The 25870-nt window shown below is 46.2% G+C and overlaps 2 protein-coding genes across 2 annotated transcripts; both read left to right on the top strand.

The window, feature by feature from the left end:
• The first annotated feature begins 203 nt into the window (after positions 1–203).
• Positions 204–2474, top strand: LOC144128705 (tubulin beta chain-like). The gene is made up of 4 exons (XM_077662335.1): positions 204–221; positions 276–436; positions 1749–2185; positions 2335–2474. The coding sequence occupies exons 1-4, from the start codon at positions 204–206 to the stop codon at positions 2472–2474; spliced, it is 756 nt and encodes a 251-aa protein (XP_077518461.1).
• Positions 2475–8096: 5622 nt separating this feature from the next.
• LOC144107171 (tubulin beta-1 chain-like) lies at positions 8097–21719 on the top strand. The gene is made up of 7 exons (XM_077640171.1): positions 8097–8204; positions 8955–9063; positions 10482–10592; positions 18809–19053; positions 19203–19402; positions 20904–21340; positions 21490–21719. The coding sequence occupies exons 1-7, from the start codon at positions 8148–8150 to the stop codon at positions 21660–21662; spliced, it is 1332 nt and encodes a 443-aa protein (XP_077496297.1). The 5' UTR covers positions 8097–8147; the 3' UTR covers positions 21663–21719.
• Positions 21720–25870: the final 4151 nt, after the last annotated feature.

Below are 25870 nucleotides of genomic sequence, written 5' to 3'. Positions count from 1 at the left end.
CCAAATACGCACATGATACAACCCCCTGGACAACGGGTGGATAAATTAGAACAGCGCAGGATATCCTGCAATCTGCCGTAGACATCACCACCACCCAATTAGCAAACACTGGCCTCCGTTGCTCTCCAAATAAATCGGAAATATTGGAGCTGAAACCCCTGCACAGTGACCCCCGGATTGAACTGCACATGTACGGGAATTCAATGCCCATTGTGTCTCAGGTGAAGAATCTCGACTTCTAATAAACAACCCACTCGATTCTACTGCCACAAAAGCCAGTGCATCAGCTTGTGGAGAACACCTACGAGACCTACTGCATCGACAACGAAGCACTCTACGACATCTGCTTCCGGACGCTTAAGCTCACGACTCCCACCTACGGAGACCTTAACCACTTGGTTTTTGCAACGATGTCTGGTGTGACCACATGCCTGAGGTAAGTATTTCGCAGCTTCATTCAAGGGGTCACTTAAGCGCCTCATGCATGTTCATAAAGAGCCCAAAGAGGTCGACACCATCCGCCGAATTGTTAGTTCCGACGGTAGTGATCGGTTCATTATGGAACAAGCACTGCAAAGACTGCGGTCGCCAAGGTCTTTTACAAAATATTTAGAGTAATACACTGCAGCTAATCTCCATGTATAAAGTGCATGTGGTGGCAATATTTTAAGAAAATACAATGACGAGCAAGAAAGCAAATAAAAGAACCCTCACCGTCCGCATAAAAACTAACAAACACCGCACCTGCTATAGCCAGCCAAGCAGCTGCTCAAGGAAGCTTTGAAAAACACTTCAAAGAAAGTGAATTTGGCAACGGCAGCAATAACGAGAAGGCGGCTGCCGTCGGGAATAATGGAGCGGCGCCTAATCTACGGCATGCGATTGCACACATTGGGAATAAAATGGCCGTGTTTCACCACTGTACCTCAGAAACTCATGAGGCGAAAAGGTAAATTAAGGCCTCGCGCTGTAAATGATGAAAAACTACTCTGTTCAAAAAGCAAACATCTCAAATCTCTTGGAAATAATTTAGGTGTGTGACAGTGGAGAATGCTTTTTGAACTGTTTCTCCTTTATAAAGCGCACATTTATCTCGTTCAGCTCCTTAATCCTAGCGTACAGGACCTCCATATAACGCCTCACGTAAAGTGGAATCAGTTATCCCCGTTTTCTCTTCGGGAAAAGGGAATACACATTCCCACGTTTTGGTATGGAAGTTTTTCCTCGATAAATAGTGGCACTTTCTGAGGAAGTTGGGAGCAGAGTACCACATTAGCGTGCTGAACAGTCAGTATGGAATACTGGTTGCCAATGAATGGAAACAGCAACAGAAGAAATCTTGTTACCTTACTGGAGCTGGTTTGTTTCTCCGCCGTTGTAATTTGGCTGAGGCAAATAACAGGCATGCAGTTTCAATGTTCTCTAGAACAGACTGGCAAAGTGTAAACTATGTCACTTCTGAAATTTCCATGAGTTCGTTCTTTCATTGGGCTTCGTTCTCTGCACTGGCGTGAAGAGAACTGAATTTAAAATTTGATGACCCGATATTCAAAAGCTTTGAACGAACAGCGGCAACAATCGCGACATTCTACAAGATGCCTCCACTGACCATTGTAGCTGCTTTATAATCTTACCACAATCTTGTTCTGACTGCTCCCAAACAAGAGCGCCCAACATACCTCTGTAAATTCTCTCTCCCCTTTTGAATTAAGCGGGCTTCTAATCAAGCACCGTCCCATTCCTCACAGATTTCCTGGGCAGCTGAATGCTGATCTTCGCAAGCTGGCCGTTAACATGGTGCCCTTCCCTCGCCTCCACTTCTTCATGACTGGCTTTGCTCCACTCACGTCTCGCGGCTGCCAGCAGTACCGGGCTCTGACTGTGCCAGAGCTGACGCAACAGATGTTCGATGCCAAAAACATGATGGCTGCTTGCGACCCCCGCCACGGTCGTTACCTGACAGTTGCTGCAGTCTTCAGAGGCCGAATGAGCATGCGGGAAGTCGATGACCAGATGCTCAACATCCAGAACAAGGACTCGAGTTACTTCGTTGAATGGATCCCGAACAACGTAAAGACAGCTGTCTGTGACATACCGCCTCGAGGTCTGAAGATGTCTGCTACTTTCATTGGGAACAGCACAGCCATTCAAGAGCTTTTCAAGCGGATCTCCGAGCAGTTTACAGGTGACCATCGTGTTTGATTTGAAAGTGCTTCTTAAAAGCACATGCTTTCATTGTAGGTACCCATTGCTGTCGATTTTCTGGTACAGCGCATTTTCGGGGACAGTTCTAGGAGTGTGACCCCGCCTGCTTGATATATTATTTTTTTGCAGCTATGTTCCGCCGCAAGGCCTTTCTGTACTGGTACACCGGAGAGGGCATGGACGAGTTTGAGTTCACCGAGGCCGAGTCCAACTTGAACGAACTGCTGTCAGAATACCAACAGTACCAGGAGGCCACCCCTGAGGACTAGGAGGAATTCGAGGAGACCCAGGCAGAGGCCTAGTTTGTGTGCAGTGCTTTTTTTCTTTCGGTTTACAATAAAGTGTCTGTTTGTCATGGATCCTTGTTTTTGAGCCAGGTGCTTGTGCACTTTAGTATGTCGTAGGCCCGGACTGCGTCACAAGCATGGTCACGCAAAACAGCTAAACCTTACTGTATTGCAATGTGCGCACATCTGTAAATAGCCGTGTGACCGGCGTTTTCGGCATTTTGACGAAACTCTAAAATCTGTTAAAATCTTCTCATCGAACCACTTTTAGAGCGAACGCAAGGTGATCTTAAGAAAAACAAGTTTTGATGAGCTATTATTGGTCTCGGATACTTCCTGTCTGATGATGTGGCAAATTCTCTGTGCTGTCGAAACTGATACGAGACGAGACGGTTTTTAGAACATCGCTACGGAGAACACATTTAGCTTATTCTCAGTGTTACTTGACTGAGGTTTTTTGGCGTATTATCTAGCCGTCGTTTGTCTCATATTTTTACGATTTTTAACAAAAATTTCAGTGACGGGATCTTCGTCAATACTAGGACGATCGAATCACTTTCCTTGAGAGACTCTTCTACTTGAGGCAAGGAAAACACGTTGAGAAGACGCCGACAGGACATCAAGTAGCATTTGAGGCTGCTTGACCAATTCATTGTTCAGCGATAGTCGAGCTCCTCGGGGCTGCTGAACCTGTAGCGATCGAACCACAAGGCCCATATCTCGTCCTTCTGTGAGCGGCATAGCCCTAACCCGTGACGCAGCGCAGAAAGGTTCGTCGTCAAAGGCTTTGGCGATTCGCCACTGTGAGGAGCCCTCAACCCTTAATACTCAACGAACATTGTCTGTGTTGAATTCTAAGCTAATGATTCAGAATCCCTCAGCGTGGTGTCCACAGAAACGGAGGGCAGGTGCTTTGGAAGCCATGCGAGCTTTCGTGATCTGAAAGCCCTATGGTTGGAGGCGGGAGCGATATTTCCGGCGAAGGTCTGGGGTAAACAGCTCTTTGTCTCTATAGCAGTTTAGCGTCAGCATCACCAGCTCTTAACGTGATAGCGGTAAAGGCCCCGTTCACCCGAAAATCCAGTGCCGATGTTCGTGTTTTCGGTGTCGTGAGTGAAAAATCGCAAGCTCTTGATTGCCCAGGTATTGAATGTCCAGGTATTTTTGGATGCAAAGTAGAGAACGACCGTTTGCATATATGGTAATAACCCGATTACGCTACCGCGTTATACCCTTAGGGCGGAGCTTAAGTGATCCTTCCAAGTTTTGCATGGCAGGTAGGAAAGCGCTTCCTGATGTCTCTGAGGGGCTCAGGTATGTCTCCGTAGAAGGTTTGCATTACAGGATAGGTTCCCACTTCGTCGACTACCGCTTGGTTTTATGACCGCGAGCTGTGGCGTTCGTGATTTGATTCCCGGTGTGTAGAGCCCATGTCATGGTAAGTGCTTCTCAGCTGGTACCCCCATGGCGGAATATTTGGGAAGCCTTCTCGATGGGGCTACCGCTGGTGTAATTACGACTGATTGTTGTCTGCGAGTCGAGGTTACTGTCAAGGATCTGTGCCATCTGTTTCCGTCGGCGACTGCGAGGATTTTCGTGGTCAAATAGCATCCAGGTCGCGGCAGTGTAACGCGAAATCCGGTGACAACTCTTGCACTACTGGAGTGGAACTCGTTTCATTTTTATCGCCTTACCGTAATATCCGGTATACAGTCCGCACGCAGTGTATAGTCCGCAACACACGATTTTGGCTGCATATGGATTGTAAAACTTTTATTTCCAACAGTTTGAGAGGCTTTAGGCCCCTCGTCTTCGGCCAGTTGTACGACCTTTGTCTGAATCATCAGATCAGTGCTGAATAGGAGAGCCTCCCATTGGTCAAGCGATAGAATTTTTTTCCCTCCAGGGGGCAAAATGGTATTTCCAATATATATGGTTGAGATCCGCGTTGTGGTGACATAGCTTGCACACATTTGATTATTGGGACGGATAACAAAGACTACACATAACTGGGTTCTGGAATGTATGAGTCTGGAGACGGCTGATGAGAAAAAAAATACTACACTTTCCGCACTCGTTACATACAATATCAGAATCAGGCGTGCGAACAGCACATAAAATTATATTTGGCGCAGTTCAAGTATCAAAAAACGTGGCAATAGAGTAAGCGTCGCGAACTTTGTGCCACATTCAGCGATGCTGAAAAAGAAAAAAATGCTGTGCAGTGCATGTATACAGATGGTCCGCAAAGCGCAAAATATAAATTTTTTAGCATGTATAACTCGCAGACTGTATACCAGAAACAATAGAATATGTTACAGAATTTCTGCCCCTCCCCCTAAAAGTGCCGCTTGCTATATATATATATATATATATATATTTGTATATATATATATATATATATATATATATCAAATTCTTTCTCAGTATACAGAGGAAATGCTAGGCATCACATGGGAAGGAAATATGCTACAGATCAGAAATTACGACCTACACTGCGCTCATCATCCTCGTCCGTAGCGTTTTCCTTGTTCCATTTACTGACAAGCACAAGGCACTCCGAGCGTATTCAAATTCTAAAGCTTCATTTAGGTAAGCACAACGAATGAATGAGTCAAATAACATTTATTTACTTACATTCAACCGCATAAACGAACAGTTCGATCAGTGTTTATATTTTTTAACGGCAAGGTCATGACTCACCCGAAGATGAGGAAGACGAGGTTTGCGACGTTCCGCGATGTGTTCATCTCTAAAAACTCAAATTTTCTTTATATAATATAAGGCACACTTTTTACGCACTTCTTTTTGCCTTCGCCAGATTCTGAGCTGATCTCTCTTTATGGGAATGTCATTAACCTTGCGAGACCAACGACAACCAAAGACGGTTGACCACAAATCACCTACTCCTTCAGTGCAGATGGCCGCCGCGGTGGCTCAGTGGTTAGGGCGCTCGACTACTGATCCGGAGCTCCCGGGTTCGAACCCGACCGCGGCGGCTAAGTTTTCATGGAGGAAAAACGCTAAGGCGCCCGTGTGCTGTGCGATGTCAGTGCACGTTAAAGAACCCCAGGTGGTCGAAATTATTCCGGAGCCCTCCACTACGGCACCTATTCATTTCTTCTTTCACTGCCTCCTTTATTCCTTCCCTTACGGCGCGGTTCAGCTGTCCAACGATATATGAGACAGATACTGCGCCATTTCCTTTCCCCCAAAAAACCATTATTATTATTCAGCGCAGATCGGGTTTGGGGTAGGTGTCGCATTTGTAAATATACCAGCGCAAAACGTAAGCCCACGTTACGGCAGAAGGGAAGACATTACGACAGATCCATTGCTCTCCTCACTGTAGTCGCGTCTCTTTTTGTGTACTCACTTCGTTTTTACAATGCGTGAGTATCGTTATAACTGATCCTGGTTGGACGAGCGTAATGGAAATGCCTGCTCGATGCTGCGGGCATCTTGGAAGCCTTAACGCGGGAAGCAACGCGCAAGCTGTGCAACATACTCTGAAAAGCTGTTAAAATTGTATGTACTGAATTTCGCGAGATATGGGTCACAGTCATGTTCTCACAAAAAAATCCTCAGCATATTTAATCCAGTTAATGAACAATTTCAAGCGTAAGGAGGCCCATACCAAATCGCACTCAGCTTGCCACCGTTACAAATGCTGGTAAGGGATTGTCTGTATTGCTGTTGGGGCCTGATGTTTAATTCACAGGAAGTTATTTTAAAACCTCTTTTGATGCACAGCACGCGGAAGGCGCAAATGCAACCATTTTTCGCTTAATTTTGTACACTAGGTATGCGGATATCCATGGCTATTGAGGAAGGCTCCAATTTTACTCCTCTGACGTTATGTTAAGGTCTGTTTACACAATGAACCCCATATAGGAGACGCCGCAGTGCCTTTGGCGGTCGTCTGCTGATACCAAGGTCGCCAGTTCGATTCCTGCCGTGGCGGCCATATTTCGATGGAGGCGTAATACAAAAATACCCGTGCGCTGCAGCCACAAGTGGCGCATGTTAAAGATCCCCATTTTGGCTAAATTATTCTGCAGCCCTCCACTACGGTGTTCCTCATACCCTATGTGTCGGTTCGAGACGTTAAACTCGACAATTAAAAAAATAAAATCTTGAGACCAATTTTTGTGTCGCGAAACAGGCTTTGCGTGACGTTCTACTTTCAGTTCGTAAAGTTCGCGCCTGGCTCGTATCTGGCCTGGCCCCGGTTGTTGTTGATGATGATAATGATGATGATTTTGGCCTCTGGTTGAATGGTACGTATCCACGGTGGGGGATTATACAGGGTACATTGGCCCCGGTTATCTGCGCACCAAGGGTTCCAGCAGAAATTCCGATATCCTTTTTTCTGACGGCGGACCCCGGATCCTTGGCTGCCATGTTGGTGAACGTCGCACAGTGAAATGTGATGCGCGTGTCTAACCCTGTTATCAGCACCTGTGATGCTGGAGGTCGGAGCAAGCGGCTGTAAGTGGATTAGGCATACGCACGGCCTGTCGCCGTGCTACGTTCACCAACATCAGACAATTGTCCGCGGGCAGTGTGCATACCTAACGCACCGAAAGCAGAACGCAACCCGGAGCAAGGAACGGCAAGAGGCCCGTATTGTGAATCCACATTTACTAAAGAATTCCATGATCCATCAAAAGTATCGATCATGTACCTAGTAAAATCACTGCCCGGATGAACAATTTCTGCGCAAATTGTCTGTGTTAATAGCTTGCTGTTCACCAGGCATATATTGGCACATAGCCACCCAATCTGAACCTGGCAACGTTTGGCAGAAGGTTAGGTGGGCGGATGAGATTAAGAGGTTTGCAGGCATAAGGTGGGCGCAGCTGGCAAAGGACAGGAATAATTGGAGAGCCATGGCAGAAGCCTTTCTCCTGCAGTGAGCGTAGTCGGGCTGATGACGACGATGATAATAGTGACCCACCCAAACCCCCAACCCAACCTCCCATACCCACACCCAACCCCTTCCTCCCAATGGGAAGCCACTGTTTCGAGAGTACAAACCAGGATGACCAGCGCAGACTGATCGACCAGGCAACCCCAATTGGAACAGATAATGAGGCCCTGGACTCAGGTCTCTAACCTCTTGGGGCTACAGTCAGGCTGCTGCTGCTGATGATGATGATAAAATAAAGTTTTCCAATCGGTCGGTAACATTCAAACTTAAGAAACCGACCGCACGCGCACAAATCGAAAGGTTAGAAAAGTTAAAAAAATATGCTGCAGAATGCACGTTAGTTCTTTCGAGCGAAACCAATTTCGAGCACCGAGAAAAGAAAGTAGAAGAGGCCGAGTTTGCCCCTGCAGCCTGTTGAGAGAACCCCGTTGTGCCGGAAGCTTTGCGAAACGAAAAATAGTTCGCGTTGTACGGCGCATATCCTTTACACGGCACCGTGTACGTGAACTGAAGGCCTTATATATAACCTCTGAAACGTATTTACCATGGCAGGAACAGGCTGCGGCACTACTTTATGCGCTATTGAGTCGACACGCGTACACATAGGAACAGAGTTGAGGAAGAAGTGAGCGTTGATGCGGCGCAAGGCTACAAATACGTGGACCCTTGACGCAGGCAGGCAGTCGGCATCTTGACAGCTTAGTCTCGGAGTTGCATCGAACATGCGCGAGATAGTTCACATCCAGACAGGCCAGTGTGGCAACCAGATTGGGGCGAAGGTAAGCCACCTCTACCACCTCGTGGGTTATTTCACGGCTCAGGGGATCGCGGTTGCCATTCGGTCCCAGTGCCGGTCCCGGCGCGTTTTACGTTGGTGATTACGTTGCGTCCTAAACGCCACGTACTAGAATCTCGTTTCAGGATACGGGCGAAAGCAATTGCCTGTGAAGCAGTCGCGGCTTTTACCGGACGTACTGCTTTCGTTCTAAGTTGTGGCGTCTTTGCGTTGGACAATGTTGAGCCCTAGCTAATGCTCATCGAATCTCTTGTTCTTGACCACTCCTTTCGCTCTGACCTTTTAATTACTGCTCGCGCTTTGAGAGCGTTGAGATATTGTTGTTGTTTTATGGCATATAGCTCAGACTTTATTCCCGGTTGTAAAAAAATTCGAGACAATCGGTCTTGGCGGAGAGGTGACATGGAACAGTTTTATGGCAAATGACTGCCGCAAAGCGATCGGCGAGGATTCTTTGCCGGAATTTTTTTTTCGCACGACCTAGTTTTCGCGTATGATGCAATTCAAAGGCCTCAAGTGATCTTAGGCCCTGCCGGGTTTCCGCCATCAGAAAGACACATGGCGGGTGAGAATCGATGGCAGTTGACGAGTCGACTACAAAAACCAGATGACAAGTAGAACTGTAGCAGTTATGTTGCTTTCGCTGTGAATTACAGCCTCTAAATATGCTTTGACTGCCGCCACTGCGCGATGTGACGCCACTCTGATTACTGAAATCTTTTCCCGTCTGCAGTTTTGGGAGGTGATTTCCGATGAGCATGGCATCGATCGAAGCGGGGCGTACCATGGCAATTCGGATCTTCAGTTGGAGCGCATCAATGTCTACTACAATGAGGCCTCGGGTACGCGTCTGGCTGTATTTCGGTTGATAATTTCACTTTGAAGCTTCCCCGTCGAGTTGATGTTGCCTTGCGGCTGTTTCGCACTGCTAAGCATTACGGAAATTTGCCGGGCCGTTTGGCACATGACTTCAACAGAAACAGCAAGCGAAAGACAAAACCGAACGCTGTGTGTATGGTTGTCCCTTATTCTCGGTCCTGCCTTAATAGCGCTGTTTGTGCTGTTAAGTTGATATCTGGCCTGTCAATGGAGCTTCTTCAACGGCAGGCCTTTGCTCATCAAGCTTTAAATTCTACAACCGATCGCGCAAATCTAGTTAGGTCAAAGTGCAATGTCTAGTGACCTCTTCTGTTTGCGGCATGTTATGTTAGGCCATTGCAGCTTTTCAGGTTGCATTGCCACAAGTCCCGCAGGGATTAGCTTGAAGGTTCTTGACCAAAGCCTTTTTTCTCATAGGCAATGAATGTTCACAACGCGAATGAGTTTTAATAATAATAATAATAATTGGTTTTGGGGGAAGGAAATGGCGCAGTGTCGGTCTCATATATCGGCGGACACTTGAGCCGCGCCGCGAGGGAAGGGATAAAGGAGGGAGTGAAAGAAGAACGGAAGAGAGATGCCGTAGTGGAGGGCTTCGGAATAATTTTGATCAACTGGGGATCTTTAACGTGCACTGACATCGCAAAGCACACGGGCGCCTTAGCGTTTTTCCTCCATAAAAACGCAGCCGCCGCGGTCGGGTTCGAACCCGGGTTCTGAATTCCCTCGTCAGGTTTGACGAGGACATAGCACGTCTCCCCTGTACTACGTTTCCTCTTGCTGCAGTGAGTTTGTAAGGAGTTTTTAACTCTATGTTTGCTAATACCGCCGCTGTGCTTCATTTGGAAGGGGCTCGATCATGACATCCATGATTCGGCGGACGCATTTCTATGGAGGCGAGATCATAAAGAGCCGTGTGTTCTGCGATCTTATTGCGCGTAAAGTAACCCGAGGTGGTGCAAATTTATCCAGAGGCCGGCACTACTGCGTTGATGACAGCCCATGTACAGTATTCGGAATGTTAATCCCATATAGGACACCGTAAGTTTAGTAATACGAAACAGAAGCGAAACAGGAGTCGCAACAGGACGTTAATTTAGTGACATCATTTTGATCCACCTCAATTTATCTATCAACATTTCACCTTTTGTTTTTCTGCTGAAAGATATTTAAATATTTTATTAATAAATATAACTGGATCTCCTGTTTGAAGGCCGGGAGGTGGCGCAAGGACCTAGTAGTGCCGCTTTTATTTGCTATGACACCTACAGTTGGCGCGCTCCATTTTCATTTCTTTAACTGGCTTTGTTGTGACGCAGGTACTTGTAATAACTGCACGGTATCTTTGTTGCCGCTAAGTGATATTTGTTTTTTGTTTGAGGAGGTAAATACGTGCCTCGGGCCATCCTGGTTGACTTGGAGCCGGGAGCCGTGGACGCCGTCCGCTCGGGACCGTATGGACCACTCTTCCGGCCGGATAACTTTGTGTTCGGTAAGGGGCTTCTCGGCTTAAAACCTAGTACATAAACACACCCACAAGAGCGCACAGTATAGACTAATCTTTAAAGCGCACAACTGGCTAAATTTGTACCCACATCTCTGTACGCACAGCGAATCCTCGCTCAGTATAATCCAGTCCGAGTGGCAGTCAGTTTAATACAGCCACGCAATCAAATACTTCGAGTTTGATCTATGGACATTCTCATCACTTCCTTGCGAAACCTAGGCCGCCAAGATTGAGACGCAAGCTTGGTGGTTCATCAAGAATGTAGTGCGCCGTGAAAAGAGCTTATTACGAGAGAGGGAATACATGGGCCATTTCGAAAATAAAATGAATTGGAATAGAGGATATACAAGGCAAAAGCTGTCGGCGTTCAATGTGGTCATTGACGTGGACAGCGTTCTAGACGCTTAAGGAAGTGCGTAAACTGGCTCCCCGGGTCAGTGGACGCTTCACTCGCTCTTCTAGGTACGTGACGATGGTGAAGACATGTGGGCTGCATACATTAATAATAATTGGTGTTTGGGGAAAGGAAACGGCGCAGTATCTGTCTCATATATCGTTGGACACCTGAACCGCGCTGTAAGGGAAGGGATAAGGGTGGGAGTGAAGAAGGAAGAAAGAGGTGCCGTAGTGGATGGCTCCGGAATAATGTCGACCACCTGGGGATCTTTAACGTGCACTGAAATCGCACAACCTACGGGCGCCTTAGCGTTTTGCCTCAGTAAAAACGCAGCCGCCACGGTTGGGTTCGAACCCGGGAACTCCGGAGCAGTAGCTGAGCGCCCTAACCCCTGAGTCATCGCGGCGGGTTTCTGCATACATTAGCACTGATAACTTAGTGGTAGACATGCGGCACTGCAGTAATAGGCCGCAGCGTTCATTGGGTGATCAACCTCTCGCGATCATCAACTGCAACCTGCCACAGAGGCAGGGTGAACGCGCTGCATATCAAAAGTGCGGAAGGCAATCAAATGGGGTTTTAAAGTGAAGGCTTTACTGGCCGCAAACTTGGGATTTCGCCGTGGCGGTGCTCCGAGGAAGCACATAACGTCACAACGTGCGGCTCACCGCGCATATTTCTTTCTCGTTCCCTAGTCACTACTGAGCATGAGCCACTAGTAGCATCGAGCCACAGGTGTCCGCCGCTGCGCAGCGCCACGCCTTTCCTCAAAATCCAACTTTCAATTTTCAGTTTTCTCTTTTTTCTTTCCCTCCCTCCTTTATCGCATCCTTTACGGCGCAGTTCGGTTGTCCACCCATATATGTGAGACGGTTACTGTGTCATTTCCTTTCCTCAAATACCAAACAAAACTAGTCAGCCGACGGTGTTCATAGTTCATTGGCGTTGACAACTTTGAAAAGGCCGCTCATTTTCACGAAAGGATAGACGTAATATTTAATGTAATAATTGGTTTTTGGGGAAAGAAAATTGCGCAGTATCTGTCCCGTATATCGTTGGACACCTGAACCGAGTCGTAAGGGAAGGGATAAACGAGGGAGTGAAAGAAGAGGTGCCGTAGTGGAGGGCTCCGGAATAATTTCGACCACTTGGGGATCTTTCACGTGCACTGACATGGCACAAGATGCGGGCGCCTTAGCGTTTTTCCACCATAAAAATGCAGCCGCCGCGGTCGGGTTCGAACCCGGGAACTCCGGATCAGTAGCCGAGCGCCCTAACCACTGAGCCACCGCGGCGCACAACCGGCTCTGTGGGTCAGTGGAGACCTAAATCTCGCTTTCATGCACGTGGCGCTGGTTTCCAACTGCAAAAGACTGCTTTGATTGCGTTCCCCACACTGGATAGGCAGCGCGCCCTCCCTGCCACCCTGGGATGTGGCACGCAGTTAATGGTTGATCGCGAGATCTTGATCAGCAAACGAACGCAGCGGCCTAGCTATTGCTGCAGCGCCGCATGTCAGCCACAACGCTGTCAGCGCTATTGCATTCAGGCCACATCTTTCTCCCACCACTGCCACGTGCATCAAATCACGAATGAGGCGTCTGCATATTCAGGCAGCCAGTTATGCGCCCTTCCTTTGTACAACTCCATCGTCGTCTAGAACATTGTCAACGCCAATAACACAGTGAACGCCGACACCTTTCGCTTTGTATTCCCTAGATTAACTGAGCTAATCCACATTAATTTTTTGCAGTTGCATGCCAACGCCACGTTACACGAAAGCGAAAGTGAGGTGTCCACTGACCCAGGTAGCCAGGTGTGCGCCTTTCAATTTCGTAAAAATGAGCGGGCTCTACGTTGTCAACACCAATGCACCAAATGAGCGCCGGCGGCTCATTTTTTTTTTTGTTTTGACGAAAGGAAATGGAGCAGCAACTGTCTCATATGTCTCGGTGGACACTAGATCGAATGGATAAAGGCGGGATGGAAACAAGAAAAAAGAAAACTTGAAAATCGATTTTAAGGAAAGGTGTGGCGCGACGCAGGGGCGGAACACCTACGGCTCGGTGCAACTAGTGGCTCATGCGCAGCAGTGACTAGACACGCTTACCCGAAATGGGCCGCTGGCTATAGCCTAGCGTAGCTCTCGCTACAAAAAAATTCCATCCGCCTTTGACACAACATCACATCACTCAGCAAAACGCATAGGTGGCGCATTACACAAAAAAGGGAGGCGGCCGTCTGCTTGGACAATCCGGCATAAAACAAAATATTACAGACAGATATAACACAGGAAATGAGCGCAGCTGGCGGTTCTCCCTTCCCTGTGTTCATGTCATTTGTCACCCGTTTTACGTAGGGACTCGCTGGAGAGATTGTGTTCTGTAGCCGAGTACAATGCGAGCCATGACTTGTTGAATTGTTTGCAGACGTGAACATATATTTTCAACTTCTTTCACCCGTCGCATTATCGGGAACTTCCGCAAGCTGTTAACTTCAACTGTGTTGAGCGTTGTTTATCTCTCTTCTCGCTACCTGCACCACGCAGCATAAGTATTGTTTTTTCCGCCCAGGGCATGGCTTTCTTTTGATGCCCAGCTTTCTGGGACATCTACTACTTGTGCCATCTACCGGCAGTGGCGGCAACGGGGAGCGTAACTGAATGGGAAGGGGTACAAAAAAAATCGTAAAACGTGAACAAAATCACCTACAAAAATGCTTCGGGGATTTGTATAATATACACTTAGCTGAGGAATGTGCCGAAGTTTCTGTCCTGTGCTATTAATACACGAGCTTCCCAGCGCGTTTGAATATTATACGATGCTGCCTACGGGAGGGGGCCAAAGTTTTGGCATTTTTCCAGACTTTGAAACTGTATAGCACCGTAACACAGATAGATATCGAAAATGCTTCCCGGTTTTAGGTACCAAAATATATGGTGTTTAAAATGGTGTGAAACGATCTGGCATAGCTTTGATCAAGAAGCTTCCTGAGGCCTTTTAATTGAAACGAGATATTGCCTAAAATATGAAAGATGGCGCCCGGCACCGAGCTACGCTGCAGAAGTGGTTCGGACTGCTGAAGTTTCGTCCAATTCGACGCTTACCTTTTTATCGGGTGACTTTTGCCTTGCAGACAAGAACACATGTCAGAGCTCGAACCCAGTGTCTCGACCGGAGCTTTAAATAAAGAAAGTTGTTACGATGACCATGCATTAACGCAGCTACATAAAATATTCGCGGCTGTTCATATATGCTTGCCGTGGAGCAAATTTGCAAATTGTCAGCCCTTTGCTATTATCTAAAAAGTTTATTGGGGCGTGTGATCATGATATATTAGGGTATGAGGGCTAGCTCGGCTGAATTTTAGCTATTCTTGTTGCTTTTAAGGAGCGTAGCGGCATTCAAACGGCCGACATCAAAAAGTATTCGCGGATATAAATGTTTAAGTTTATTCTTTTAATACTTATTTAAGAAAATTTGATATAGCTTTACTCAGATACATTCTGAAGCTGTTCAGCTGTTTTCGGGCAGAACACAAAATTTGGAGTCTAGAAGCAAATAGCGTCTAGATAGACGTTCAGGTTGTTACTGTCACGTTCACCTGTAATGCTTTCAAATTTGTGACTCTAGCGTTGTCCGAATATGGTGACTCGAGTTTGCACTTAGAGTTCTAACCTTGGTTTAGATCCTTTTGTTTTGGTCAACTAATTTTAATAAATGTGCTCGTTTCTATAGAAAATATATTAGTATGAATGTATGAATGAAAAATTTCACGCATGATCACTATTCATACTTTTATTGCTGCAGCTATTGGCGACTTTTTTTGCTGTTCTTTCATTCTGACTTCTGTAATATGCATGCATGATGTATTGCCGGGATCCATCCTGTGTAACACAACTGAAAAAGTGAGGCTTCGCTTTTGAGGTACGAAACTTCGCTTTTAAAGATACCGCGAGATACCGCCAACTTTTTTCCATTTTTGCAAACAAATTGGTGAATTTAATTGTGTCCACTTCTGGGCTACGAGAAAGCACTTTTACATGGACGTCATCAAGGAAGCATTTCATAACGGTATATATAAATGGTAAATATGGTGGCTGTCGCAATTTGCGACGCTGGCAGTCGCTGCTACGCTGCTTCGTCGGCCGATTGTCATGATATCGCATTTAATTCTCCCGCACCTCCCAGAGTGACATCGCAAGGGGCCGCCAGGTGCAAGAGGGCTAACAACGGATTAACAGGGTTAGTCGCGATGTCATATCAATCGTCTGAAGCAACTGTCTTGACAGCCTCCTTTGAAGAACGTTTCCATCTGTCCTTTGAGGCTGGGCTGTAATCATTTTAAGCAATAAAGTTTTCTTTTTCACCAGTATAATAGATGAGTTGCGTTATCGCAAGCAGCATGCTTTTAAGATTCATCTTCTTCAAAATGCTATGAAAACGTCTAAAAAATTGACCGCCAACAGCAAGATCACAGGATGTCAAGGGGTATAAATTAGAGGGGGGAAGAAAAATAAAAAACAACTAAGTGTCCTGCCCACGCCAGTACAAATACTACACTGAGACTGTTAAAAGAATGAAAACTAGAAGTGCCCCCCGTTAGGACGGCCAATAAAAATCAAGAGAAACACCCCCACAAATACATTCAAAGAGAGGGAGAGGGGTGGGCGGTTGGGGGGTGGCAAAGTCTTGCACAGGGTGCCAGGTGATGTAAGGCCGGCTCAGGACCCAGCCGCTATGCCCACATTTCAGCGTACGCGAAATGCAACAACGCTGCGGCTGTTTACCCCCGGGGGGTCGAATTAGTTCGAAGCGCTCCAGTGCGCTGTCCCTCATAGCCTGTAATGGAACTAATTTGTATAATTTCATTGTAGCTTTTCCCAGTTCCCAGGTTACTCTGCCTGCAGCAGCTTTGATTTCCGTGGTGAGGTGAAAAACTAATTATACTGCACTGAACAATACTATCGCTTACTTTGGAAGCAGCAGCGTTTGGTAAACCAAACCAAATACAATTGTAATAGAGAGGTACAGCGCAACAAAAATAACCAGACTCTAAAATAATTGCATTCTATATTACAAAGTTAATGAGAATATCAAATAGGCGGGGATGTCATTATAGCAGGCGGGGATGTCTATAGCACGTAGGGGAAAGCACAATGTCAGCAAATTACCATGAATGAAGGGGAAGCCTTCGTAACGATAACACTCATGGGAAGTGATCTGTTACGTTTACAGTAATATTCGAAGCACTGGAGGTTATATTTCTTTTCTCCTATGCACCTTTGGGGAGGAAATCGAGCAAATGTAATAGGTCTATTTTCACGGCGTCGCTGTCAATAAACTTGCACTTGTCACAATATCTGATAGCTGGTGCGGAAGGGGTTATAACTTCCCCGCAAAAAGGCAAGGACAGGGGCTATATTGCCGACATAAAATATATTATTATACACTTTTTATACAACATTTGGAAACCAGATGTGAACAGTCAGAATCACAAAGCGTCATTACCTTGTGTTTATGTTACATGTACAACCAGAACGATGCACTCCGAACGTAATGAATATGAATCTAACTAAACACACTTCACAGTAACATGGCATACAAAAGAAGCAATACTTTGCGAAAAAAATAAAGAACAAGGCAAACTTTTAATCGGTTGCCAAACAAAATGTGTCAGCAAAGAAGGACATACAAATGAACATAAATGATAGCATTGAATGTGCGTAGTACTGCTGTCGTCACTTTTCTCGAGCCTGTTTGTGCGCATTGTGCACTTGATGCCAGTATCATATGATCTACGCCCGATACGACGAATCAGTTTTCTTAAATTCGCTGCAAAATTTTTTCCTACTGCCCCCCAGAACTTAAAGGCGTGTGTGCATGTTCATTTTCAAAGCACCCCCCCCCCCCCAAGTACTTTTTCTAGCTGTACTGATTGCGTTATAAATCGGTTATCCATGGTTTGTTTACATAAAAGAATTTTCTTACGCAAAAGACAAGCCAACATATCATTTTAAAAGTGACAACTGCAATACTTACAAAACACACATATCACATTTATATTACACCAAAAAATTGCTCAGGGCATATATGGCAGTTCAACAGTCACATAATACAAATACACTATTTTTAGTACACACCGAACACTCCTTTAGAAGCAGGTCACATAAGGAATCATGAACAGTACTCTTCATCTTCAAGCAGTGATGCACTTTCTAAACTAGAGGTACAACACAGCACTATAAATATAGGAGGAAACACGCAAAACTAAAAGGCACATCTCACCACATAACTGTTATCTCCTCCTATGGCTACAATCATTGCTTTTCTCTTTCTTTCCTTACAAGGTTGCGAAGTTTTTCTATTGATTTGACTTTCGTCGCCATTCCCATATCCCGAAGCTCCGTGCGCAATTCTCCTTCATCCATGTCGTCCACATTTTGTAGACAGTTTCCTTCGCTCACTTTTTCATCTGCACAGCGTAGCCTCTTCGCCCGTGTCTCTTGAATAAGTCCCTCAAACCAATACTCTTGGTCCCGCTTTTTATATGCACGGCTTAGTCTGATATTCTCGCTCACTTCAAGCCTTTTCGCCAGCTTGAGAGCGTCAGCGGGTGCATTCCACATGTTAGACTTCTCATGGTGTAGATGCTTTAGCACGTCGTTTTTTTCCTCTAACCCTTGGCACTTGAACCTTTCGTGCTTTGCGGGAGCGTGGTGCGCGAGAATATGAATGTATGGCTTAACTCTATCGCCACCATTGGCTTTGCAACCTTGGGCTCCTAATTCTAAGAACTTGTGAAAGAATTGTGAGGTTTCTCTTTCTATGCTGCGACCTTCAACATCATTTTCCAGGTGGTACAAAATTTTCCGCATAAGCTTTCAAAGGAGCAAAGTTTTTTCCTCTGTATGAGGGTGCAATTTCCCGGCCAGTTTTTCAGGCAAAGCCTTTAGCAGGCGCTCACAATCCCCCCCGATACCGACATGAATGTTTTTCCCTTGTTTCCTTCATTGGTTTCCCAGACGTGAAATTTAATCCCACAGTTATTTACGGCGTCAACGATGTCCTGAACGTGTATGGTCATGCAACGTGGGTTGCGGACTTTTTCACGGTAATCTCTGTCTTCTGCTTCTGAAAGCAATCCATATACAAGGCGGTTAACTATACTTAACTTCATGTGCAATACATCAGGAATTATTAAATCAGAGTCGAAGTTAAACAATGGCACGTTTTTCATCCCGTTCGCCTCTGCGCAGCAATCAGCTTTCATGTTCTCAAGAGTGCGGATCAAAGGAGGCTCATTAAAGCTCCTGTTACTTGTCAGAACTGAGCACCTTGTCTGTGGGTTTGCTCGACAAAATGGACAAGGATAGTGTGATGCAGCAGACTGAAGACCCTGAACAACAAGCAAAAATTTCAAATCTGACCCTAGACAGATGCGAATCGGAATCTCGTGGTCCCCTACAGATATGCTACCCCTTCGTGCGACAACATTAATTTCTTTTATCAAATCCCGAAAAGCATCTCTTATTTCAAAATAACCTTCCGAGATCTCCGCCACACCGAGAAGGCGATGAAGGTTATGGCTTTGTAGGTGCCGCGTTTTGCAAATGATGACGAATGATAATCTTGTCCAGGCCATGCGTCTACTCACAACGCATCCATCACCCTCTATTTTTACAAGGAGTGCCTCGAGGAGTTCTCTGTCTCTGAGTGGCTTTTATTTATTGCATATTCCAGTACTGATTTTCTTCAGGATACAGTTTGTGCAAGTATACGCCTTTCACAACCCGCCCCTTCAGGTCAGAGTGGCGCTGGCAACAATTGGGCCAAGGGCCACTACACCGAGGGTGCTGAACTGGTGGACTCGGTGCTCGACGTTGTGCGCAAGGAAGCGGAATCCTGTGACTGCCTGCAGGGATTCCAGCTGACCCACTCCCTGGGCGGTGGTACTGGATCTGGCATGGGCACACTGCTCATCTCGAAGATCCGTGAAGAGTACCCCGATCGCATCATGAACACCTACAGTGTAGTGCCCTCTCCAAAGGTGTGTGACATTATCTGCAGGAGCCAACTTCAGCATCTTTGAAGCAAATCAAACATGACATTTTGGTCTTGCTTTATAAGGCGTCTTTCTTGAATTTTGATTAGTAGTTATGCACAAAGTTCTCATTCTCTTCCTGCGGCTACCACTAGGTTTCGGACACTGTCGTCGAGCCCTACAATGCTACTTTGTCAGTGCATCAGCTTGTGGAGAACACCGACGAGACCTACTGCATCGACAACGAAGCACTCTACGACATCTGCTTCCGGACGCTTAAGCTCACGACTCCCACCTACGGAGACCTTAACCACTTGGTTTCTGCAACGATGTCTGGTGTGACCACATGCCTGAGGTAAGTATTTCGCAGCTTCATTCAAGGGGTCACTTAAGCGCCTCATGCATGTTCATAAAGAGCCCAAAGAGGTCGACACCATCCGCCTAATTGTTAGTTCCGACGGTAGTGATCGGTTCATTATGGAACAAGCACTGCAAAGACTGCGGTCGCCAAGGTCTTTTACAAAATATTTAGAGTAATACACTACAGCTGATCTCCATGTATAAAGTGCATGTGGTGGCAATATTTTAAGAAAATACAATGACGAGCAAGAAAGCAAATAAAAGCACCCTCACCGTCCGCATAAAAACTAACAAACACCGCACCTGCTATAGCCAGCCAAGCAGCTGCTCAAGGAAGCTTTGAAAAACTCTTCAAAGAAAGTGAATTTGGCAACGGCAGCAATAACGAGAAGGCGGCTGCCGTCGGGAATAATGGAGCGGCGCCTAATCCACGGCATGCGATTGCACACATTGGGAATAAAATGGCCGTGTTTCGCCACTGTACCTCAGAAACTCATGAGGCGAAAAGGTAAATTAAGGCCTCGCGCTGTAAATGATGAAAAACTACTCTGTTCAAAAAGCAAACATCTCAAATCTCTTGGAAATAATTTAGGTGTGTGTCAGTGGAGAATGCTTTTTGAACTGTTTCTCCTTTATAAAGCGCACATTTATCTCGTTCAGCTCCTTAATCCTAGAGTACAGGACCTCCATATAAAGCCTCACGTACAGTGGAATCAGTTATCCCCGTTTTCTCTTCGGGAAAAGGGAATACACATTCCCACGTTTTGGTATGGAAGTTTTTCTTCGATAAATAGTGGCACTTTCTGAGGAAGTTGGGAGCAGAGTACCACATTAGCATGCTGAGCAGTCAGTATGGAATACTGGTTGCCATTGTTGGGGGATGGTGTTTTAGGGCCTGGAGAACTATCACTTAATTTTAAAGTGCCACGACAACCGGCAGACCGGTGAAGTTAATACCCATCGATGTTCTCCTAATGTAGTAATTTGTATAACCTTTGAAGCTGGATACGAAGCAGTGTCCATGTGAAGAATCCATTTTTATTTTTTGTGAGTTTGCCAATGAATGGAAACAGCAACAGAAGAAATCTTGTTACCTTACTGGAGATGGTTTGTTTCTCCGCCGTTGTAATTTGGCTGAGGCAAATAACAGGCATGCAGTTTCAATGTTCTCTAGAACAGACTGGCAAAGTGTAAACTATGTCACTTCTGAAATTTCCATGAGTTCGTTCTTTCATTGGGCTTCGTTCTCTGCACTGGCGTGAAGAGAACTGAATTTAAAATTTGATGACCCGATATTCAAAAGCTTTGAACGAACAGCGGCAAAAATCGCGACATTCTACAAGATGCCTCCACTGACCATTGTAGCTGCTTTATAATCTTACCACAATCTTGTTCTGACTGCTCCCAAACAAGAGCGCCCAACATACCTCTGTAAATTCTCTCTCCCCTTTTGAATTAAGCGGGCTTCTAATCAAGCACCGTCCCATTCCTCACAGATTTCCTGGGCAGCTGAATGCTGATCTTCGCAAGCTGGCCGTTAACATGGTGCCCTTCCCTCGCCTCCACTTCTTCATGACTGGCTTTGCTCCACTCACGTCTCGCGGCTGCCAGCAGTACCGGGCTCTGACTGTGCCAGAGCTGACGCAACAGATGTTCGATGCCAAAAACATGATGGCTGCTTGCGACCCCCGCCACGGTCGTTACCTGACAGTTGCTGCAGTCTTCAGAGGCCGAATGAGCATGCGGGAAGTCGATGACCAGATGCTCAACATCCAGAACAAGGACTCGAGTTACTTCGTTGAATGGATCCCGAACAACGTAAAGACAGCTGTCTGTGACATACCGCCTCGAGGTCTGAAGATGTCTGCTACTTTCATTGGGAACAGCACAGCCATTCAAGAGGTTTTCAAGCGGATCTCCGAGCAGTTTACAGGTGACCATCGTGTTTGATTTGAAAGTGCATATTAAAAGCACATGCTTTCATTGTAGGTACCCATTGCTGTCGATTTTCTGGTACAGCGCATTTTCGGGGACAGTTCTAGGAGTGTGACCCCGCCTGCTTGATATATTATTTTTTTGCAGCTATGTTCCGCCGCAAGGCCTTTCTGCACTGGTACACCGGAGAGGGCATGGACGAGTTTGAGTTCACCGAGGCCGACTCCAACTTGAACGAACTGGTGTCAGAATACCAACAGTACCAGGAGGCCACCCCTGAGGACGAGGAGGAATTCGAGGAGACCCAGGCAGAGGCCTAGTTTGTGTGCAGTGCTTTTTTTCTTTCGGTTTACAATAAAGTGTCTGTTTGTCATGGATCCTTGTTTTTGAGCCAGGTGCTTGTGCACTTTAGTATGTCGTAGGCCCGGACTGCGTCACAAGCATGGTCACGCAAAGCAGCTAAACCTTACTGTATTGCAATGTGCGCACATCTGTAAATAGCCGTGTGACCGGCGTTTTCGGCATTTTGACGAAACTCTAAAATCTGTTAAAATCTTCTCATCGAACCACTTTTAGAGCGAACGCAAGGTGACCTTAAGAAAAACAAGTTTTGATGAGCTATTATTGGTCTCGGATACTTCCTGTCTGATGATGTGGCAAATTCACTGTGCTGTCGAAACTGATACGAGACGAGACGGTTTTTAGAACATCGCTACGGAGAATACATTTAGCTTATTCTCAGCGTTACTTGACTGAGGTTTTTTGGCGTATTATCTAGCCATCTTTTGTCTCATATTTTTACGATTTTTAACAAAAATTTCAGTGACGGGATCTTCGTCAATACTAGGACGATTGAATCACTTTCCTTGAGAGACTGTTCTACTTGAGGCAAGGAAAACACGTTGAGAAGACGCCCAAAGGACATCAAGTAGCATTTGAGGCTGCTTGACCAATTCATTGTTCAGCGATAGTAGAGCTCCTCGGGGCTGCTGAACCTGTAGCGATCGAACCACAAGGCCCATATCTCGTCCTTCTGTGAGCGGCATAGCCCTAACCCGGGACGCAGCGCAGAAAGGATCGTCGTCAAAGGCTTTGGCGATTCGCCACTGTGAGGAGCCCTCAACCCTTAATACTCAACGAACATTGTCCGTGTTGAATTCTGCGCTAATGATTCAGAATCCCTCAGCGTGGTGTCCACAGAAACGGAGGGCAGGTGCTTTGGAAGCCATGCGAGCTTTCGTGATCTGAAAGCCCTATGGTTGGAGGCGGGAGCGATATTTCCGGCGAAGGTCTGGGGTAAACAGCTCTTTGTCTCTATAGCAGTTTAGCGTCAGCATCACCAGCTCTTAACGTGATAGCGGTAAAGGCCCCGTTCACCCGAAAATCCAGTGCCGATGTTCGTGTTTTCGGTGTCGTGAGTGAAAAATCGCAAGCTCTTGATTGCCCAGGTATTGAATGTCCAGGTATTTTTGGATGCAAAGTAGAGAACGACCGTTTGCATATATGGTAATTAACCGATTGCGCTACCGCGTTATACCCTTAGGGCGGAGCTTAAGTGATCCTTTCATGTTTTGCATGGCAGGTAGGAAAGCGCTTCCTGATGTCTCTGAGGGGCTCAAGTATGTCTCCGTAGTAGGTTTGCATTACAGGATAGGTTCCCACTTTGTCGACTACCGCTTGGTTTTATGACCGCGAGCTGTGGCGTTCGTGATTTGATTCCCGGTGTGTAGAGCCCCTGTTATGGTAAGTGCTTCTCAGCTGGTACCCCCATGGCGGAATATTTGGGAAGCCTTCTCGATGGGGCTACCGCTGGTGTAATTACGACTGATTGTTGTCTGCGAGTCGAGGTTACTGTCAAGGATCTGTGCCATCTGTTTCCGTCGGCGACTGCGAGGATTTTCGTGGTCAAATAGCATCCAGGTCGCGGCAGTGTAACGCGAAATCCGGTGACAACTCTTGCACTACTGGAGTGGAACTCGTCTCATTTTTATCGCCTTACCGTAATATCCGGTATACATTCCGCACGCAGTGTATAGTCCGCAACACACAATTTTGGCTGCATATGGATTGTAAAACTTTTATTTCCAACAGTTTGAGAGGCTTTAGGCCCCTCGCCTAAACGACAGCCAGAATGTCCTGGCTTGTGGCGGCGTCTTCGGCCAGTTGTACGACCTTTGTCTGAATCATCAGATCGGTGCTGAATAGGAGAGCCTCCCATTGGTCAAGCGATAGAATTTTTTTCCCTCCAGGGGGCAAAATGGTATTTCCAATATATATGGTTGAGATCCGCGTTGTGGTGACATAGCTTGCACACATTTGATTATTGGGACGGATAAAAAAGACTACACATAACTGGGTTCTGGAATGTATGAGTCTGGAGACGGCTGATGAGAAAAAAAATACTACACTTTCCGCACTCGTTACATACAATATCAGAATCAGGCATGCGAACAGCACATAAAATTATATTTGGCGCAGTTCAAGTATCAAAAAACGTGGCAATAGAGTAAGCGTCGCGAACTTTGTGCCACATTCAGCGATGCTGAAAAAGAAAAAAATGCTGTGCAGTGCATGTATACAGATGGTCCGCAAAGCGCAAAATATAAATTTTTTAGCATGTATAACTCGCAAACTGTATACCAGAAACAATAGAATATGTTACAGAATTTCTGCCCCTCCCCCTAAAAGATCCGCTTGCTATATATATATATCAAATTCTTTCTCAGTATACAGAGGAAACGCTAGGCATCACATGGGAAGGAAATATGCTACAGATTAGAAATTACGACCTACACTGCGCTCATCATCCTCGTCCGTAGCGTTTTCCTCGTTCCATTTACTGACAAGCACAAGGCACTCCGAGCGTATTCAAATTCTAATGCTTCATTTAGGTAAGCACAACGAATGAATGAGTCAAATAACATTTATTTACTTACATTCAACCGCATAAACGAACAGTTCCATCAGTGTTTATATTTTTTAACGGCAAGCTCATGATTCACCCGAAGATGAGGAAGACGAGGTTTGCGACGTTCCGCGATGTGTTAATCTCTAAAAACTCAAATTTTCTTTAAATAATATAAGGCACACTTTTTACGCACTTCTTTTTGCCTTCGCCAGATTCTGAGCTGATCTCTCTTTATGGGAGTGTCATTAACCTTGCGAGACCAACGACAACCAAAGACGGTTGACCACAAATCACCTACTCCTTCAGTGCAGATGCCCGCCGCGGTGGCTCAGTGGTTAGGGCGCTCGACTACTGATCCGGAGTTCCCGGGTTCGAACCCGACCGCGGCGGCTAAGTTTTCATGGAGGAAAAACGCTAAGGCGCCCGTGTGCTGTGCTATGTCAGTGCACGTTAAAGAACCCCAGGTGGTCGAAATTATTCCCGAGCCCTCCACTACGGCACCTATTCATTTCTTCTTTCACTCCCTCCTTTATTCCTTCCCTTTCGGCGCGGTTCAGCTGTCCAACGATATATGAGACAGATACTGCGCCATTTCCTTTCCCCCAAAAAACCAATTATTATTATTATTCAGCGCAGATCGGGTTTGGGGTAGGTGTCGCATTTGTAAATATACCAGCGCAAAACGTAAGCCCACGTTGCGGCAGAAGGGAAGACATTACGACAGATCCATTGCTCTCCTCACTGTAGTCGCGTCTCTTTTTGTGTACTCACTTCGTTTTTACAATGCGTGAGTATCGTTACAACTGATCCTGGTTGGACGAGCGTAATGGAAAAGCCTGCTCGATGCTGCGGGCATCTTGGAAGCCTTAACGCGGGAAGCAACGCGCAAGCTGTGCAACATACTCTGAAAAGCTGTTAAAATTGTATGTACTAAATTTCGCGAGATAGGGGTCACAGTCATGTTCTCACAAAAAAATCCTCAGCATATTTAATCCAGTTAATGAACAATTTCAAGCGTAAGGAGGCCCATAGCAAATCGCACTCAGCTTGCCACCGTTACAATTGCTGGTAAGGGATTGTCTGTATTGCTGTTGGGGCCTGATGTTTAATTCACAGGAAGTTATTTTAAAACCTGTTTTGATGCACAGCACGCGGAAGGCGCAAATGCAACCATTTTTCGCTTAATTTTGTACACTAGGTATGCGGATATCCATGGCTATTGAGGAAGGCTCCAATTTTATTCCTCTGACGTTATGTTAAGGTCTGTTTACACAATGAACCCCATATAGGAGACGCCGCAGTGCATTTGGCGGTCGTCTGCTGATACCAAGGTCGCCAGTTCGATTCCTGCCGCGGCGGCCATATTTCGATGGAGGCGTAATACAAAAATACCCGTGCGCTGCAGCCACAAGTGGCGCATGTTAAAGATCCCCATTTTGGCTAAATTATTCTGCAGCCCTCCACTACGGTGTTCCTCATACCCTATGTGTCGGTTCGAGACGTTAAACTCGACAATTAAAAAAAATAAAATCTTGAGACCAATTTTTGTGTCGTGAAACAGGCTTTGCGTGACGTTCTACTTTCAGTTCGTAAAGTTCACGCCTGGCTCGTATCTGGCCT

Source organism: Amblyomma americanum, chromosome 1, assembly GCF_052857255.1.
Source record: "Amblyomma americanum isolate KBUSLIRL-KWMA chromosome 1, ASM5285725v1, whole genome shotgun sequence".
NCBI lineage: Eukaryota > Metazoa > Arthropoda > Arachnida > Ixodida > Ixodidae > Amblyomma > Amblyomma americanum.
Note: the sequence above shows the minus strand (reverse complement) of the source record. Positions and strands in the feature narration are given on the sequence as shown.